At 40.2% G+C, this 19,586-nt stretch overlaps 1 protein-coding gene across 1 annotated transcript in view; it reads left to right on the forward strand.

Annotated features, from left to right (window-relative positions):
- Positions 1–1,216: 1,216 nt before the first annotated feature.
- Positions 1,217–19,586, forward strand: part of WDR49 (WD repeat domain 49) — a gene marked incomplete at its 3' end in the record, with an annotated part of 163,306 nt that continues 144,936 nt past the window's right edge. The window contains exon 1 of the mRNA XM_052645401.1: positions 1,217–1,384. Coding sequence (XP_052501361.1) covers positions 1,217–1,384 — 168 coding nt within the window. The remainder of the gene's footprint in view (positions 1,385–19,586) is intronic.

Raw genomic sequence — 19,586 nt, forward strand, 5'->3', positions numbered from 1 at the left:
GGATAACCAACAGGGACCTACTGTATAGCACAGGAAACTCTGCTCAACATTATGTGCCAGCCGGGATGGGAGCGGGGGTTGGAGGAGAACAGATACATGTTTATGCATGGCTGAGTCCCTTCACTCTTCACCTGAAATTATCACAGCATTGTTAATTGGCTATACCCCAATACAAAACGTTTTTGGTATTTAAAAAAATAAATAAAATTTCAAAATATATATAGTAGGTGCTCAATAAATGTTTATGAAAAGAATGAAAAAAAAGGCTAAATGATTCCCATTTTATACACATAGAAACTAAGACAAAGAGATGATAAGAAATGGATTCTTATTAAACACAAATGAAACATTTTTTACACAGAAAATGTAAAATTCCTAAATTCATTGTTGTTTTCTTTGAATAATCATCTTGCTTCATAATACATAACATGTTTCATAGAAAATACGTTTATAAAAGTTGTCTTTAAATAGTGCAGTGATGAAGTTTAATTTAAAAAAATGCATGGGCTAAATTGTCCTTTTAAAAAACCCCAATGTTTACATTGTTTAGTCAAACCTTCAGGTCAGTCATTAGTTGCTGGCAGGATGGGGGTGTAAAGAGGAGGAGAAAAAGGAGAAGCCTTAGTTGGCTGCACTGGTTGCCAGGAAGCACACAAAGATAGCATGCACTCATGAAACAAACAAGGCCACGTTGCTGGGAAGGTAGTCATCAGAGGCACACGCTGCACTGGGACAGAAACCCTACGGCCGTGTCACCTCACACCTCAAGACAAGAAAACGGAGTTTAAATCCATGACATATGGAAAAAAGCAAGGTTAGCCAGAGATTTTTGAGAAATTGCTCTTCTAATGCATTTTAAACGAGTATTAGAAGTAGCATTTTGTGTCAGTTGCTATAAACCAGGGGGAAAGCTTTTACACTCTTGTAATCAAGCTAGGTTAAACAGAATATCGGTGGGGGGATGTTTTAAAGGGATTCAACAGTGGTCTTTGAAAATAAACTGGAATTAAGGAAGAGTGAGGGTCAAGAGCTTTCATTCCCTGCCTCTGAGCTTGAATTTTTTGCCTCCTAATTGAGTGCCTTGAAATATACTTTTATTTTGGAATTTGATTGCTAAGTTGTTTCTTTTCAAAGGCACTTGTTGAGTGAAAAAGAAAAGGAAAAAAAAAAAACTTATAGAGAGAGTTGAAGACTGCTGAAAAGAGGTGAAGCCATTATGAGTTGCCAGAATGCTACCCCTGAGTTGAACAAAGGGTCTCAGCCCCGGCCAGAGAATCTGGAGAAGAATTCACACGGTGCAACTGCAAAGGAAGATGCCAGCACAGTGCTGCTTGAGAAACAACTCACCCTGGGCGACTTTGTCCAAATACAGAGAGCCTTTGAGGTAAGCACTCATCTTATTTGCTGGAGAGTGTGAGTTGTTTGTGAAAGAGGCAGGGATGGAACAAAGACTTTTCTCTTAAAAGATTTTTTTGTTTTTAATAAATAGTTAAAAGGGCTTCCCAGGTGGCTCAGTGGTAAAAAAATCTGCCTGCAATGCAGGAGACATAGGTTCGATCCCTGGGTCAGAAAGATCCCCTGGAGAAGGAAATGGCAACCCACTCCAGTATTCTTGCCTGGGAAATCCCAAAGGTAGAGGAGACTGGCAGGCTAACAGTCCATGGGGTCATGAAAGAGTCAGACACAATTGAGAGACACAACAAAAACAGGGAACTGAAGAGAATTAATCAGACTTGGATTTATTTATTTTTTTAATATAAATTTATTTATTTTAATTGGAGATTAATTACTTTACAATATCGTATTGGTTTTGCCATACATCAGCATGAATCCACCACAGGTATACACGTGTTCCCCATCCTGAATCCGCCTTCCTCCTCCCTCCCCATACCATCCCTCTGGGTCATCTCACTGCACCTGGATTTAATACGAAGTAACTTTATCCATTGGTTCATTGGGTGAGATAAAATTATTTAGTATGAAATTGCTGCTACTGAATATCATTACCATCCAGGAAGGAAAATGAATTCCTGGACAATTTTTTTAAGAGATCAGTGTATTTTTGGAAAAATAGAAAGTTATGATGCTAAGAAGGGGAAGCCAGATCTCTAGGGTGACTCCCAGTAATAACCCTCTCTCTCTGGAAATGCAAATAGGCACCTCCAGGTATATGAGCTTCTCAGGTGATGCTAATGGTAAAGAATCCACATGTCAGTGCAGGAGACAGTAGAGATGCAGGTTTGATCCTTGGGTTGGGAAGATCCCCTGGAATAGGAAATGCAACCCACTCCTGTGTTCTTTCCTGGAGAATCCCACGGACAGAGGTGCCTGGTGGGCTACAGTCCGTGGGATCACAGAGTCAGACACAATAGAGCATGCTCCCACGCATGCACCTCCTGTGTGAAGACATTCTTCCCTGCCTCATCCTAAGCAACACGGCTCCTTTTCATAGCAGGTGGTGGCACTTCATTGTCCCAGATCTCCTGTGAGGAATCAGTCTGACACTCTTTCTTGCAAATATTGGGGCAATGCCAATGAAAACAAATAATTTAAGTTTTAATTCTACATATAAACCTTAGGGATTTTAACTATAAATGAATAAGTTCCTTCTCTCTATCTCAGTTAAGTTGGAACTCTGCCTCTGTGCAGAATGAACAGCGTACATCAAAATGACTTTTAGCTTGTGTGCTGATAGGAAGAAGTACTCTTCCATGCTGTGGAATTTCAGTAGACATGAGCCTCCATCCTTTCTACTTCATTACACTTGCTAAAATATGCTCTCAGGGCTTCAGGACATCCTCTGAGGGTGCTTGAGAATGTCATGTTAATTTGAAACAGACATACAATGTTTGGGAATACCACCTTGAAATTAATAAAGCATGGTGAAATCTAACCATTCTATTGCCCTGTAATTGGCACAAATTTTAATCTTTACCTACCCCCCAAAATAGTTACTAGCCACTGGAAAACTACTATACTCTATTTTGTATAACCTGTTAAATTCTATCTGTGTTGATAATGTCCCATTAGTATCAATCATCTCTTTTTAATAGACTCTATCATATTTAGTAGGACAGACATGCTCTGCCCTATACTTTTCTCATTTTAATCTTCATGTTTTTGCAGTTCATCCAAACCCACTTGTCTGAAAAGACTTTTAGTGCTGCTCATGTCCAATGCCCTAAATGAATCTGGCATATTTTGATAGACATTGCAAACATTTTGACAGCTTGAGGGCATTCAGAAAAACGTAACCACAGACTTTGACAGCTTTGACTCTGGAATGAACAGAAATGTGGGCAGTTTTGTTCTGGTGCTCAGAACATGAAGTAGAGTGCTAGGGTCTGTTAGGAGAGTCTATGTTATAAAGTCCATGGGTTAGAGAGTGAAACTGCTAAACTGCTACAAAAGGTTAGGGGTGGATGTTCTTTCCAAATTACTGATTAGTCTGGAGTGAACCAAAGTAAAATGGGACAATTCAATTTCAAGATCTTTTTTTCTTTTTTAATCTCTAATAAATGTTTCGAAGACTGGATCGCTTGTTTTGAAATTAAGCACTTTGAAGATCAGGTACCACTGATGGGTTGAAAAGGAGAAAGAGATTACTATTCAGAGCTTGCATGAACCTAGAGAATCTAATGACAGCGTTTAAAAAAGAAATTGAGCTTTGCAGGCTTACTTCAAGGAAAAGTGAAAGTCCATCCAATTTTAACAGACTCAACAGACAGAATGGAATGATCCAATGGCAACCGTACAATCAGGAATGAAAATCAGGCCCTTGAGACAACACAGTTTCCACAAATAGCACAGACACCTAGAGAGGAATGATGCACTAGGTGATTTCCACAAACTCTCTTCCATCTGTCGTGAGGGATGGGCCCACACGTCACAGGTGTAGATTGCCGTAAAAGGAAAAATTGCCCTCACGGGTTATTCCGCATCATAGAACTGTGAAGGCAATTATTTGTAGTCCATTCATTAAAGACACACTCTTGGAATGCCACAATTCTGAAACTGGATCCTTTTATCTCTTGTTTTGTTTTCTTGTACCCAGATAGCTTATTTGGAGCTGAAGAGTTGTCAGGTAATAGGCGAAGTCCATGTTCTTAAATAGCAGTAGCAATGCTTACTTGAAAAATGGAAAGATGAGTCTTTGAATTGTGTAGTGAATATTTCACATGTTTCCAAATGAGTTATTACATACCATATAAATCTTAGTAGTGACATTTAAAGATAAAGTGCTTGGGACTTCCCTGGTGGTCCAGTGATTGAAACTTGGCCTTCCAAGGCACAGGGTGCATGTTTGATCCCTGGTTGGGGAGCTAAGATCCCACATGCCCTCTGGCCAAAAAACCAAGACATAAAACAGAAGCAATTCAATAAAGACATTAAAAATGGTCCACAACAAAAAATTCTTTAAAAAAAGGGGGGGGAGGAGAGCGTGAGTAGTGCTTACATTTATTGTTTGATGGTATAAATGAGTCAGAATCAGTGTTTAAAGAGTCGGGGGTCAGACTTCTTGGATTTGAATCCTTGTTTTGTCACTGACAATGTGACTTTGTGCAAATCACTTAATCTCTCTAATAGGGTTGTTGTGAGGTTTAAATGAAATATTACCTGGAAAGCACTTGAAAGAGTGCTTGATATAGAAAAAGTGCTCAGTCAACATAGTTATTATATCTTCAGTGAGTAGAAATTGAACCACATGGCCTTTAATAGTCTCTTAACTTTAACGCATACATTTCCCGCCTCCCCACCAAATAAAGCTTTGAATAACACTCACAACAATGCTTTCATATTCCTTTTGGTTGGGATAGGAAGTGGAAACAATGAGTTGCAAAGACACAAATTCACACAGAAGAGTACAAAAGCTCATCTTTTCATCTCTTATTTCATATTTGATTAGCATGTGAAAGATGTCAAAATATCTTGATCCTCTTCTTTAGAACAAAGAAGTTATCTAGATAGAAGTACTAGAAAAGTAACTATGAGTTGCTTTTTTTTTTTTCTTTTATGTGATGGTGTCCAAAAAGCCATATTTCAGTTGTATTAGTCATAGAACTGTAAAATGCTTGTTACCCAAACTTCCCTACTTAAAGAAATGATGCGCTCTCTGGATAGTCATATTATTTTAATGTCAAACATATTTTACATTTTCTTAGATACTTCAGTAGCCCCTTATTGTGTGAAGAAGGATGCCTATGATTTGCTGATTTTATAGGAAGCTTGAGAAGAAGAAATTAATGATCTAAGGGAAATGGGATTTTGGAAACACTGCATTGAGACTTGATATATTTTGATTTTTCCCCCCAAGACTGTGGCTATGTAGGTTCTTGAATGTTTCTTTTCTTGACTTCTCCATCACTGATTTCTTTATATCAGGGCCATCTGCTCTTTGATCTTGGAAACCTTGTTGCTTGTTTGGCTTGGGTCTATAGTCTGCTGCGCTGCTGGACTGGGCCCTCATCTGCCTCTGTCAGCCGCGCTGTCTGTAGCATCCCCTGGTCCATCCTTTCTGGCCCTACCTTGTCTGCTCTGTGCTGCCACTTGCCCCGTTCAGTTCAGTTCAGTCGCTCAGTCGTGTCTGACTCTTTGCGACCCCATAAATTGCAGCACGCCAGGCCTCCCTGTCCATCACCAACTCCCGGAGTTCACTCAAACTCATGTCCGTTGAGTCGATAATGCCATCCAGCCATCTCATCCTCTGTCGTCCCCTTCTCCTCCTGCCCCCAACCCCTCCCAGCATCAGAGTTTTCTCCAATGAGTCAACTCTTCGCATGAGGTGGCCAAAGTATTGGAGTTTCAGCTTTAGCATCATTCCCTCCAAAGAACACCCAGGACTGATCTCCTTTAGAATGGACTGGTTGGATCTCCTTGCAGTTGAAGGGACTCTCAAGAGTCTTCTCCAACACCACAGTTCAAAAGCATCAATTCTTCGGCGCTCAGCTTTCTTCACAGTCAAACTTTCACATCCATACATGGCCATTTGCCCAAGTCCTACTAAATCTTAAGCTTAAATAGCTTGAAATGAAGCTCCTAAACCGTATGTAAATGGTGAGCTATTTATGCTTAAAGTAGGAAGGGCCAAAACAGTTCAGTGTGAGAAAGGCATGGTAAAAATCCTAACAGGAAGTCCCCAGAGATTTTCAGGGAAGGTTCTCAGAACACACTTATCTTGGGGGGTGAATGGAATCTAAACACGATGCACTTGTGCTCACTTAACCTCGATAGACCAGAGAAGTTCAGGAGGTATTTGCAGTTCTGAAAATTGCGCTTAAGGTATAATAAATGATTAAATCCACAGAACTTATGATGTATTCATGCTTGATTGTCTTTATAAAAATTCCCAACATTCTTGTCTACAGCAGAGCCTATGAACAATGCTTCCCTTGTACCAACAGGACAAAATCGAGAGTTCTGATGCCCTGCTAGGCAAGGTAGACTTTAAGGAATCCAGAAAGTCACTGTTATCAAAAATCTAATTACATACATTTACAGTTGCTGCTGCTAAGTTGCTTCAGTTGTGTCCGACTCTGTGCGACCCCATAGATGGCAGCCCACCAGGCTCCCCCATCCCTGGGATTCTCCAGGCAAGAGTACTAGAGTGGGTTGCCATTGCCTTCTCCGACATTTACAGTTAAGTAAGTCATATTAACCTCCCCCCTCCAAACAAACAAACAAACAAGAATGATCTCGGTCTTCTGATCCTCCTGTTCTACCCCTTCCATCTTCACCTCCCAGACATGAGAAGGAGAAATTACTTGAGTAACCTGGTTGATGGTGACAGTGTTAGTCTGTATTTTTAAAGTAAGTGGTGGGTGGGTGGGTGGTTGGGTAATCTATTAAAGGGATATGAGATTGAAAAAAAAGATTCCCACTTTTTCCACTATTTAGCCTTTCTTTTATATATATATAAATTAGTTTATTTTATTTATTTATTTTTTGTCCATGCCAGTTGGCATGTGAGATCAGAGTTCCCTGACCAGGTTTTGAACCCTAGCCCCTGGCATTGGAGGTCAGAGTCCTAGCCCCTGGACTGCTAGGGAAGTCCCTGTCCTTTCTAAACTCAAGGACTCTCCCAGTTCATAAGGGACTTGCCTTCTCACTGCCCACTGTATCTTTGCTATTAATTTACCCAAATGGAGAGGCCTTCCTAGATGTAGCTCATGTTCCAGAACTCTTCTTACCTCTTGCTTCTTTTTTTCCTCTACCCTAGACATCACCATCCCAAACGCATAAATAAAACCATCCATCTTTGTTTCACCTCTCCTCAGAACTGTTAGATTTTGCTTGTCTCTGTCAAAATATGATACAGTCCATGAAGATAACTTAAAAATTATTTTTAAGGTAGGACTGGTAGTTAACAACTGTATAGTATGGTATCCAATAAAGTTCTGATACTAGAAAATTTTACAGGGTGTGCAAATTGTGTAAAGTATATAATAGCACATTCATGATAGAGGTTTATTTATCACTCATGTAGAGGGCAGATAATTCTAATTGGTAGCAGCTCCAAGTAGGGATTCTAATAGGCAAGCTCCTTCCATCTTCTGCCTTCAGGCTGGCCATGTGTCAAGCTAGTCATAGGAGTAAGAGCTTGAAGGAGCACATGGGGGAGGTTTCATGGGCCAAACTCCCATCTCTACTGTGAGGGCAGCTGGAAAGGGTAGGCAGGCGTGTGCCCAGAAAACAGTCTCACTCACTATCCTCAGAGTGTAATGGTAGGAAAATTTACATCTCTCCTAATAAACCAGTGTGCTATATTTCATAGATTAAGGAAAGCTATGTTCCTAAGGACATATAAATGTCGATAAAGGACAGAAATGGTATGGACCTAACAGAAGCAGACGATATGAAGAAGAGGTGGCAAGAATACACAGAAGAACTGTACAAAAAAAATCTTCACAACCTGGATAATCACAATGGTGTGATCACTCATCTAGAGCCAGACATCCTGGAATGTGAAGTCAAGTGGGCCTTAGAAAGCATCACTACAAACAAAACTAGTGGAGGTGATGGAATTCCAGTTGAGCTGTTTCAAATCCTGAAAGATGATGCTGTGAAAGTGCTGCACTCAGTATGTCAGCAAATTTGGACAACTCAGCAGTGGCCACAGGACTGGAAAAGGTCAGTTTTCATTCCAATCCCAAAGAAAGGCAATGCCAAAGAATGCTCAAACTACCACACAATTGCACTCATCTCACGTGCTAGTAAAGTAATGCTCAAAATTCTCCAAGCCAGACTTCAGCAATATGTGAACCGTGAACTTCCTGATGTTCAAGCTGGTTTTAGAAAAGGCAGAGGAACCAGAGATCAAATTGCCAACATCCGCTGGATCATGGAAAAAGCAAGAGAGTTCCAGAAAAACATCTATTTCTGCTTTGTTGACTATGCCAAAGCCTTTGACTGTGTGGATCACAATAAACTGTGGAAGATTCTGAGAGATATGGGAATACCAGACCACCTAACCTGCCTCTTGAGAAATCTGTATGCAGGTCAGGAAGCAACAGTTAGAACTGGACATGGAACAACAGAGTGGTTCCAAATAGGAAAAGGACTACGTCAAGGCTGTATATTGTCACCCTGCTTATTTAACTTCTATGCAGAGTACATCATGAGAAATGCTGGGCTGGAAGAAACACAAGCTGGAATCAAGATTGCCGGAAGAAATATCAATAACCTCAGATATGCAGATGACACCACCCTTATGGCAGAAAGTGAAGAGGAACTAAAGAGCCTCTTGATGAAAGTGAAAGTGGAGAGTGAAAAAGGTGGCTTAAAGCTCAACATCAGAAAACGAAGATCATGGCATCCAGTCCCGTCACTTCATGGGAAATAGATGGGGAAACAGTGGAAACAGTGTCAGACTTTATTTTTTGGGGGCTCCAAAATCACTGCAGATGGTGACTGCAGCCATGAAATTAAAAGACGCTTACTCCTTGGAAGAAAAGTTATGACCAACCTAGATAGCATATTCAGAAGCAGAGACATTACTTTGCCGACTAAGGTCCGTCTAGTCAAGGCTATGGTTTTTTCAGTAGTCATGTATGGATGTGAGAGTTGGACTGTGAAGAAGGCTGAGCACCAAAGAATTGATGCTTTTGAACTGTGGTGTTGGAGAAGACTCTTGAGAGTCCCTTGGACTGCAAGGAGATCCAACCAGTCCATTCTGAAGGAGATCAGCCCTGGGTGTTCTTTGGAAGGAATGATGCTAAAGCTGAAACTCCAGTACTTTGGCCACCTCATGCGAAGAGTTGACTCATTGGAAAAGACTTTGATGTTGGGAGGGATTGGGGGCAGGAGGAGAAGGGGAAGACAGAGGATGAGATGGCTGGATGGCATCACTGACTCGATGGACATGAATCTGAGTGAACTCCGGGAGTTGGTGATGGACAGGGAGGCCTGGCGTGCTGTGATTCATGGGGTTGCAAAGAGTTGGACATGACTTAGGGACTGAACTGAACTGATGTTCCTAAGGATGCTTTATGTTTTGTGTCTGTTGCCAGGAAGTTCAAATTTAAATTTAGTCTTCAACTGATACAATGATTCTTAAGATAAAATTTTCTGAAACAATTATCTTCTGTTTTCATTCTTGATCCTTGTTCTTTTATCTTGCTTTTAATGATCTGATTGCCTATCTACTGTAACTGAACTCAAGTTCTTTCTGGAAATCAGTGGAGGTAAAAATGATGAATAAAAATTTAATGTCTTTGAAGTACGGTGAGATTTTACCAAATATCTCTGTAGGTATCATGTGATTTGATCCTCTCACCAGCCTGGAATCTAGTCAGGGCAGGTATTTTTATTTCCCATTTACACATGGGGAGAATAAAGCTCAAAGATATTTAATTGAGTTACCCTATAGAGCAGAGCCAGGGCCCTGGGGTAGATTGTCAACCTTCCAGCCCTTTGTATGGCAGGTCTCCCACTGGCCACCAGGCTCCCACTGACCACCAGGCACCCACCCTTTGGGATTTGCTCTAAGGAACAGAAATCCAATAGGATACGGACTTTAATAATCAAACGAACATGTCAAGTTAGTACCACAGAGACACTGTGCCTTGGTCACTTGGAATTAATGCAAATCAGCAAGTAATAAGTCCTTTAATAAATCAATGCACAGAAGGGTGTAAGAATGAAAGGGAAGGATAGGAATAACTCTTTGCTTTTTTATTACTTTTTCCTTTCTGAAGGCATTCAGTGGAGGCCTGTGAGGAGGTAAACAGGTAAAGCTTAACCTACAGCTGTATTCCATAGTACAGAGTGCATCCAGCAATTTCAGTCAATCCATCACTTGCTGACCAAAAGCAGCAGGTCAGAGCATTTCGCACTCCAGCTCCCTTAGAGGAATCAAAAAACCTCATTTTTGATGGCAGCAGAAAATCAGTGAAGCCTGCAGGTGCCCCTGCTCATCGTTAAGGTAATAGCATGAAGACAAATTTGATAGCCCTGTGGTTGGCACAAACAGAAACTACAGAGGATGCTTTGGTGGTTTTGTCTGAATTGTTAGAATTCGTGGGGAGGTTAACAAAGGATGCCATCATTGGAACACAAGCAAGTGAAGTTCTCTGTTAACACACATGAAAAATCGGCCTTCCTGAACACTGCTGCCCTTGTGTTGAATTTTGTGACAAGTTCTAACAGCTTCATGCCTTTTCTAATTTCTCTGTTTGCTTTCAGAACTGGCATTTATAAAAATTAATCTAGATCAGAGAGGGTGATGAAGAGTACTTTTGAGGGACAAACATTTTAACCTTAAGCTTTGGCCAGGATTGGAGTAGAGAAGGCAAGCAAGAAGCTTGTTATAAAGGAGAAAGCAAGCAAGCAAAGATCCCTATTGCTATTCATTTGTAGTATATCCACTTAGCCAGACCTTTACACCATGGGCTGTGTGCTTCCTCAGTCACTTCAGTGGTGTCCAACTCTTTGTGACCCCACGGATCATAGCCTGCCAGGCTCCTCTGTCCATGAGATTTCCCAGGCAAGAATACTGGAGTGGGGTGTCATGTCCTCCTCCAAAGGATCTTTCCAAGCCAGGGATCGCACCGCATCTCTGTGTTTCCTCTATAGTAGGCGGATTGTTTATTGCTGGGCCACCAGAGAAACCAAGATGAAGGGCACAGCCTACCTTTTCAAATTTTCTAAAAATTAAGAAAGAAAAATGAGGAAAACAGACAATTGGAGAAATATAATTTGTGCTATTTTGATTTTGCATTTGTGCTGTGTTAGCAAATATAGTTACACCCAATGATTAGACAAGAGCCCTCTGAATTGCCCTTCATGATTTCTGATCTTTCGCTGAAGCTCTGGTCAGACACAAGTCCCTTGGATCATTTTTTCCCCTCATCAGGTGTTACCAACATATTATGGAAAAGAGTCTTGTTAGATCTTTACTCTGGGCACCAGCATTCTCTGCTGAGGACTTCCAGGGACACAGTTTTCCTATACTCTGTTGCTTCCCAGGTTCTCTCTTCTTAATTCTTACAACCTCTGAGGCCTGGTTGTCACACTGGTCTTTCTCCAGATCTGTCCAATATGGCGGCCTTGAGCCAAAGGTGGCTATTTAAATTAAAATGAAATAAAGTTCAGTTCAGTTCAGTCGCTCAGTCATGTCTGACTCTTTGCGACCCCATGAACTGCAGCACGCCAGGCCTCCCTGTCCATCATCAACTCCCGAAGTCCACCGAAACCCATTTCCATTGAGTCAGTGATGCCATCCAACCATCTCATCCTCTGTTGTCCCCTCCTCCTCCTGCCCTCAATCTTTCCCAGCATCAGGGTCTTTCCAAATGAGTCAGCTCTTCGCGTGAGGTGGCCAAAGTATTGGAATTTCTGCTTCCACATCAGTCCTTCCAATGAAAACCCAGGACTGATCTCCTTTAGGATGGACTGGTTGGATCTCCTTACAATTCAAGGGATTCTCAAGAGTCTTTTCCAACACCACAGTTCAAAAGCATCAATTCTTCAGCACTCAGCTATGTTGTAGTCCAACTCTCACATCTATACATGACCACTGAAAAAACCATAGCCTTGACTAGATGGACCTTTGTTGATAAAGTGATGTCTCTGCTTTTAAATATGCTGTCTAGGTTGGTCAATAGCTTTCCTTCCAAGGAGTAAGCATAATAAAGTTAGAACTTACTTAATAAAATAAAAATTTAGTTCCTCACAAGCACCAGCCATGTTTAAAGTATTAAGTAAGTACATGTGGCTAGTAGCCACCACAGCAGAGAACACAGATTATAGAATATTTTCTTCATCAGAGAAAGTTCTATTGAACAATTAGAGCTTTTTCTTGGTATCCTAGTAGCTTGCCCCCTTTCCATATTGCTGGTCATATATATATATGGCCAACAGGCTACTCTCAGCCCTTCAGTCCTCCCTGGAAGTATACCAGACTCTTCATTCCTTAGAACCTGGAGGCCAAACCGATTATTACCTCTGGTGATTGTTGGTGTTCAGTCACTCAGTCATGTCCTACTCTTTGTGACCCCATGAACTGCAGCATGCCAGACTTCCCTGTCCTTCACTATCTCCCGGAGTTTGCTCAAACTAGTATCCATTGAGTTGGTGATGCCACCCAACCATCTCATCCTCTGTTGCCCCCTTCTCCTCCTGCCCTCAATTTTTCTGACATCAGGGTCTTTTCCATTCAGTTGGCTCTTTGCATCAAGTGGCCGAAGTATTGGAGCTTCAGCTTCAGCCTCAGTCATTTCAGTGAATATTCAGGATCGATTTCCTTTAGGATTGACTGGTTTGACCACCTTGCTGTCCAAGAAATTCTCAGGAGTCTTCTCCAGAACCACAGTTTGAAAGCATCAATTATTCAGTGCTCAGCCTTCTTTACAGTCCAACTCTCACATCCATATATGACTACTGGAAAACCATAGTTTTGACTATATGGACTTTTGTTGGCAAAGTGAATGTTTCTGCTTGTTAATATGCTGTCTAGGTTTGTCATACTTTTTCTTCCAAGGAATAAGCCGCTTTTAATTTCATGGCTGCAGTCACCATCTGTAGTGATTTCAGAGCCCAAGAAGATAAAATCTGTCACTGTTTCCACTTTTCCCTCATCTATTTGCCATGAAGTGATGGGACTGCCTGCCGTAATCTTAGTTTTTTGAATTTTGAGTTTTAAACCAGGTTTTTCCACTCTCCTCTTTTACCCTCATCAAGAGGCTTTTTAGTTCCTCTTCACTTTCTGCCTTTAGAATGGTATGATCTGCACATCTGACGTTGTTGATATTTTTTCTGTCAATCTTGATTCCAGCTTGTGAGATATCCAGCTCTGCCCCTAGAGATACCAGAAAATATTTTCCTTTTCACTTGAGTCTAAGACCATTTCTCCACGTTCTTCTACCAGGGCCGTAGAGAATGGGGACATCCATTTCTCTCCAAGGAATCCTTACCTTCCTCCTTCAAGCCCAGAGCTCACCCCTCCCCACTGGTATTCAGTTAGGCTTACAGTTCCAACAAGTCAGTCACAAAATTATCTGACACTGGATGGAGCATTACCCATATTGTCCGTTCTTGTGGCATTTTAGTTATAAAGAGTATTCCTGTTTTAGAATCTATCAAATGCTGGTGCCTCATGTTGAAATATTCCTGCTTCTCTCTCCACAATCTCCAGCTAACTCCTATTCATACTTCATGTTTAAATACCGCTGTCCCCAGAAGGCCTTCTCTATCCACCCTGGCTGGATTAATATCTTAATACCAATTACTGTCTCCTTTCCTCATAGCTCCTGTATGTTCTTCTCTTGTACTAATTGCAGATGCTCTGATTAAGTACAACTAGAGCCAAGTAGAAGGATCAGAAAGGCAGAGAGAAATCCGTGTGAGATCCCGGAAGGTGGAGACCCTGGGTGCAAATGAGATCATCTTGAGGAAAGAGCAGAGTGTCTAAGACTGGATCTTAGGGAAATCCTTCATGGGGGTAAAGAAACAACTGGAGTCCTTACATACAATACAATACAGAAAGAGAAGCAGGGTTATTTCCTAGACGATGAGGGAGGAGAAACAGGCAAACAGGAAAAGTTGGTGCAGCCAGTCATACACAGTTTCATTTAACAGTCCTTTTAAAAACAAGTTATAATGAATACATCTTCATGGTTATAAAATCAAATTTATCATGTGAAATCCCCTCTGGCCCACCCTCAGTGACTAGTCTGGGTAACTACTCTTTTTTTTTTTTTTGTAGTTGTGCTTTTTTTATTGTAATGGTTTTATTTTATTTTTTAATTGGAGGATATTTCTTTATAATGTTTTATCACTTTCTGGCATACAATAATGCAATTTGTAACTATTCAATGCTGCATCCTTCCAGTGTGTTTTTTATTCATATCTACCCATATATGCACATATACATATCATATGTAGCTTAGTTTACATACAGTGTTATTTCACATATAATATATATTACATACTTTGTCATATTTTGTGCATTCAAGGAAAAGCACCATATAAATAGCTGCTAAACATATTAAAAGATGCTCAGATTCACTAGGAATTGGATTTGAAGCTCTAAGCAAGAAAGAAGACAGCCTTTTCATTCATCAGCTTGGAAAATATTAGAAAGACCGATGATATTTTCTGTTGGCAAAGAATCAGGGAAATGGACACTATTACTAAGATTATAAATTGTCAAGGCTGTTTTTTGTAGGCAATTTTCCAAAATATATCAAATGTATACTTTTTGAACCAGCAATTCTAATTCTACAAGGTATCCTAAATAAATTATGACAGGGGCAGAAATAAAATTTGTATAAAGTATTTATTGTAATCTTGTCAATAAAATGGAGTATTTAAAATAGCCCAAATGTTCACCAATAAATTAATGGATAAATAAATTGAGGTGTGCTTCTACTACTCTGCTATTAAAAAGAATAAGGAAGACACCAAATTGCTAAGATTTGCCATTCAGTGAAAAGAAGAAAATAACAGAACAGTGCATAATATTATTCTAAAACAAAAAATGTGTGTTTTTGTGTATGTGTCAAGGCCTCAATTATGGAAAAATAGAACCATGCCTGTAGCAAGGTAAGGTATGCCAAATGGCTTTGTGGGCTTTTTATCTATACCATAGTTCAGTGCAAAGATAAATGTTATTAAAATGTCAGTATATTTTAATAGCCTAAAGACTTGTTGCTACTATTTTCTAAACGTATGGTCTAATGATTCTGAATTTAACAGCAGGGCCGTTTTTGGACTTTCCTGTTGGTACAGTGGTTAGGACTCTGTGCTTCTATTGTAGGGCGTGTGAGTTCAATCCCTGGTCAGGAAACTAAAATCCTATATGCTGCTCTGTGTGACAAAAAAAAAGATTAAAAAGTTAAAGTTAAAAAAATAAATAAATAAAAGTAGCACCTCCTCTAGATATTGTCTTAATATTAAGTAGTTTTCTTCACCACTTTCCTTTCACTGAGCTTTAATCAAGAGAGAAACTACAGAGACCTATTTTATTGCCTATATTTTACAGATGAGGAAATGAAATTCCAAATGAAAGGATTTGTCCAGGTCCATCTGAGTTGTTGGCAGAACCAGAATATCACCCAAAGTAGTCTGATATCTATTTCTGTCTGTTTACTCTAGTGAAGAATGCTAAACTTCACTCAAACTTACTTCTAATTTTCCAATGTTATTTTACACAGTGTTATCTTATAATTTGGGCTTTCTTTACTACTCTGACCCCCGCAAAGTGAAAGCCACTCAGTCGTGTCCGACTCTTTGCGACTCCATGGACTATACAGTCGCTGGAATTCTCCAGGCCAGAATACTGGAGTGGGTTGCCATTTCTTTTTCATGGGATCTTTCCAACCCAGAAATCGAACCCATGTCTCTTATGTCTTCAGCATTGGCAGGCAGATCTTTATCACTGCACCACCTGGGAAGTCCAGTGTGGTGTATGTATATATACACACACACACATACATATACATATATGTACAGTGTCTCACTCCTTTCAGGAGACTTAATACAATATGACAGATGTGTAGCTTACAAACAACAGAAGTTTATTGCTCACAGTTCCGGAGACTGGGAGTCTGAGATCAGGGAACCAGGATGGATGGGTGAAGACCCTCTCCCAGGCTGTAGACTTCTTGCTGTGTCTTCACATGGTGGGAGGGAGCTAGAAGAGGGCTAGGGAGCTCTAGATGTCTCTTGTACAAGAACCACTAATTCCATTCATAAGAGCTCCATATGCATAAACTATCACTTCCCAAAGGCCCCACTGCCTAATATCATCATGTTGGGCATTAAAATTTCAATTGGTGAATTTTGAGGGGACACAAATATTCAGATCATAGTACATCGTTTTACCTCAGTCATTTAAAAGTGAGTTCAGGCATAATAATAGTTTGCCCCTATTAGCTCAAAATATATCTCTTAAGAATAAGGGCCTGCTTCTAAATTTAACTTCATATATTACCTGATAAAATGTGTATATTAAAATATCCCCATTTGTCCTACTAACGTATTTCACTTTTTTTTTAAATTACAGATCCTTTCCAGGATTACATATTTCCTTTAATTTCCTTTAATCGAGAAGTATAATCCTACTTTTTGTGATCTATCATGATATAGACATTTTTGAGCAGTCATGCCATGTCTAGAACATCTTACAATCTGCATTTTCTCATTAATTTGATTTAGGTACATTGTTAGATTTAGGTTCACCATTTTTGGCAAGAATACTTCTTAAGAAGTGTTATGTCTACCTCTTGAGACATCAGAGGCAGAGCATGTTGCTTGTCCCATTATTGGTGATGCTATAAGTTGGATCCCTTGATTAAAGTGGGTCCACTAGGGGTTTTGGATTCCCAGAAGGCACAGTGGTAAAGAATCTGCTTGCCAATGCAGGAGACACAAGAACAGAGGACAGAGGAGCCTGGCGAGCTACAGTCTATTGTGTCACAAAGAGTCAGGCATGACTGAGTGACTGTTCTAAACATAGCATTACTCTGTAAAAAAGAGGCTACTTCTTTCTCACCCCTTTTGTTTTCTTCCCTCATTATCACTCTGTCTCTGTATGTTGAGTATTACTATGACTAATGAATTCATTTATTCTATTCAATGCATTATTATCTATCATCATCATTATTCTTTCTGACATTGGAAATTGCCCCAAATTTGTCAGTCCCTTCAAACCAGCTCCAACATCCTTTTTACAAGTTTCCACCAATCTTTTAAGGCTTCCCTGTTGGCTCCAAGATAATAAAGAATGATAAAGAATCTGCCTGCAATTCAGGAGACCTGGATTCAATCCCTGGGTCGGGAAGGTCTCCTGGAGAAGTGAATGACTACCCACTCCAGTATTCTTGCCTGGAGAATCCCATGAACAGAGGAGCCTGGTGGGCTACTGTCCAAGGGATCACAATCAATCTTTTATCACTTCCTTGCTTTCTGGCAGAGCTTCTGCCTAACCGTCAACCTTGATCAACTGTGGACGTTGGTCAGTGAAGAGACACTGGTAAATACTGCCAGAAACAAGACTGGAGTTTTTCCCATCACTAATGTGGTGTGATCAGGCTACTGTGAAGTTCCGGGGAAGGGAAAGCTCCCAAAGCAATCTGTTATGAGGACCAAATTCTTCAGCAGAAGAGCGGAGGAAGGGATTGAGGATGTGTGTATATGTGGGGGGCTTTATCCTAGTGGCTTAAAGTCACATGGAGGGAGGTACATGAAAAGCTACGTATTTCTATATAATTTTTTTTGAGCTATGTTTCCCTTGGAATTTTCTCAGTGGCCGTGTCTTCTCTCCCATCTTGTCCACAGCCCCTGTCTGATGCTATTCTCTTCCCAGCTGTTTAATCAAACAGCAAAAACTACCAAATTATTCTTCTCTCCTTTAGAGCAGCTTGAACCTTTTTCTTTCTTGATTGATGTCTTTCATGTGCCTCAAGTTTCACTTTCCAACTAAAGAGTATCAAGAGTCTGAAACAAAGATATTTTGGCATCAAAATTAACTTGGTATATTTTATCTTATAAGAATTGGAAAGAATCCACTAAAAGATTTAGCTACAAGCTTTTATTCTTTGTAAGAACAGCTTCAGTGAAGGGGAAGGGAAAGAAGCTGGATTGCAAAGACTGAGTAAGTTGGAGGAGAGAGAACTGAAACAGTGAAGGAATGTGATTCCTTTAAGATGGCTGTTTGAAAGGAGAAGGGTGGGGCAGTGGCTTAAAGAGATGGGAATGGGTAAAATTTTTAACAGTTCAAGTAATTTGATTACATTGAAATGCTAATGAAAAGGAGTCAATAGACAGCAAAAGAAGATATTCACTGAGGTGGTGGGGGAAGGACATATCTAGGAAACAGGAGAATTTCTGTTGCCACAGGAAGGAAGAAAGAAATGGCTACAGATGCAGGTCAATCTCTGTGTGTATGCAGAAGACTGAGGAAGCTCCCATATGACTGATGCTCCCCCAACTCCCCTTTCCTCCTTCTCTCTATTCTCCTTCTTCATTTCTGAGAGTGAGAGTCAGATTTCTGTTAAGAATGGACATGGAAATGATGAAGTAGGTGTTTGAAGAAAGCAAATGAGTTCAGACAGGAAACATGGAAGGGTTCCTATTAGCAAAAGAGGGAGTTTTTGAGGTTGGAGATCATGTATTTTATTATAGGGGCACCATTCTGCCCATTTCTGTGATATTTGTTCAGCAACCTGGTTGTAGGCATGAAGAAGATGGTTTTCCAGGGCTAATGTTTTGCTGGACACCTGGGATGGAAGAGTGACATCAAAGGAATAAGTGTTAGGGCCAGAGATTGGTTGAAGTATTGGATTTCTGATTTGAGAAGGATACAACAGCAAGAAAAAGCTAACAATTCGGTAAAAAAAAAAAAAAATTGTCCTTTAGAGCCTGGGATGGAATCTTTCTCACTCATTTCCTGCTTACTTTGTTGATTCAGAGTTCATATGTATATTTTAAGTACCTCATCAGAAATCTTGAGTGTAAAATTATTACTTTCTCAGTCGTATCTGACTCTGCAACCCCATGGAACTGTAGCCCACCAGGCTCCTCTGTCCGTGGATTCTCCAGGCAAGAATACTGGAGTGGGTGGCCATTCTCTTCTCAAGGAGACCTTCTTTACTGTCTCAGCCACCAGGGAAGCTTCAGCATTCTCAGTATAAATCTTTTATCAAAATTTCACGAGGCGATTTGGGTATACACAGTCCAACCTCATATTTTCCTGTTTTTGTTGTTGCTGATGAATGTGTTATCCTAGAGAGAATCAGATTCTGCTGAAGTCAGTGTATTTGTGCTGTGATTAAAGTGGTTAGAAATTAGAAATCCTAGATTCTAACCTTATTTCTGGCAGCAGTGAGCTATGTGACCTTAGAGAATTACTTTTAATTCTCTGGGCCTTGGTGTCTTCTTTTTAAATAAAGGTTTTGGTATAGATTCTGTAAAATTCCAGCTCTAATATGCCAGAAATTCATGGATGTGTGCAATTCTTTGACTCCATCTATGGGTTTCCAATTAAGAGACAGCAATTGTTTTTAAAAACAGTGTATGTTTATCCTACTGTATGGATATTTCCAAATGAGGATCCGTAAAACTCAAATGTCTCTTGGCAACACCATTCC

Source organism: Budorcas taxicolor, chromosome 1 (genome assembly GCF_023091745.1).
Source record: "Budorcas taxicolor isolate Tak-1 chromosome 1, Takin1.1, whole genome shotgun sequence".
NCBI classification, from domain to species: domain Eukaryota; kingdom Metazoa; phylum Chordata; class Mammalia; order Artiodactyla; family Bovidae; genus Budorcas; species Budorcas taxicolor.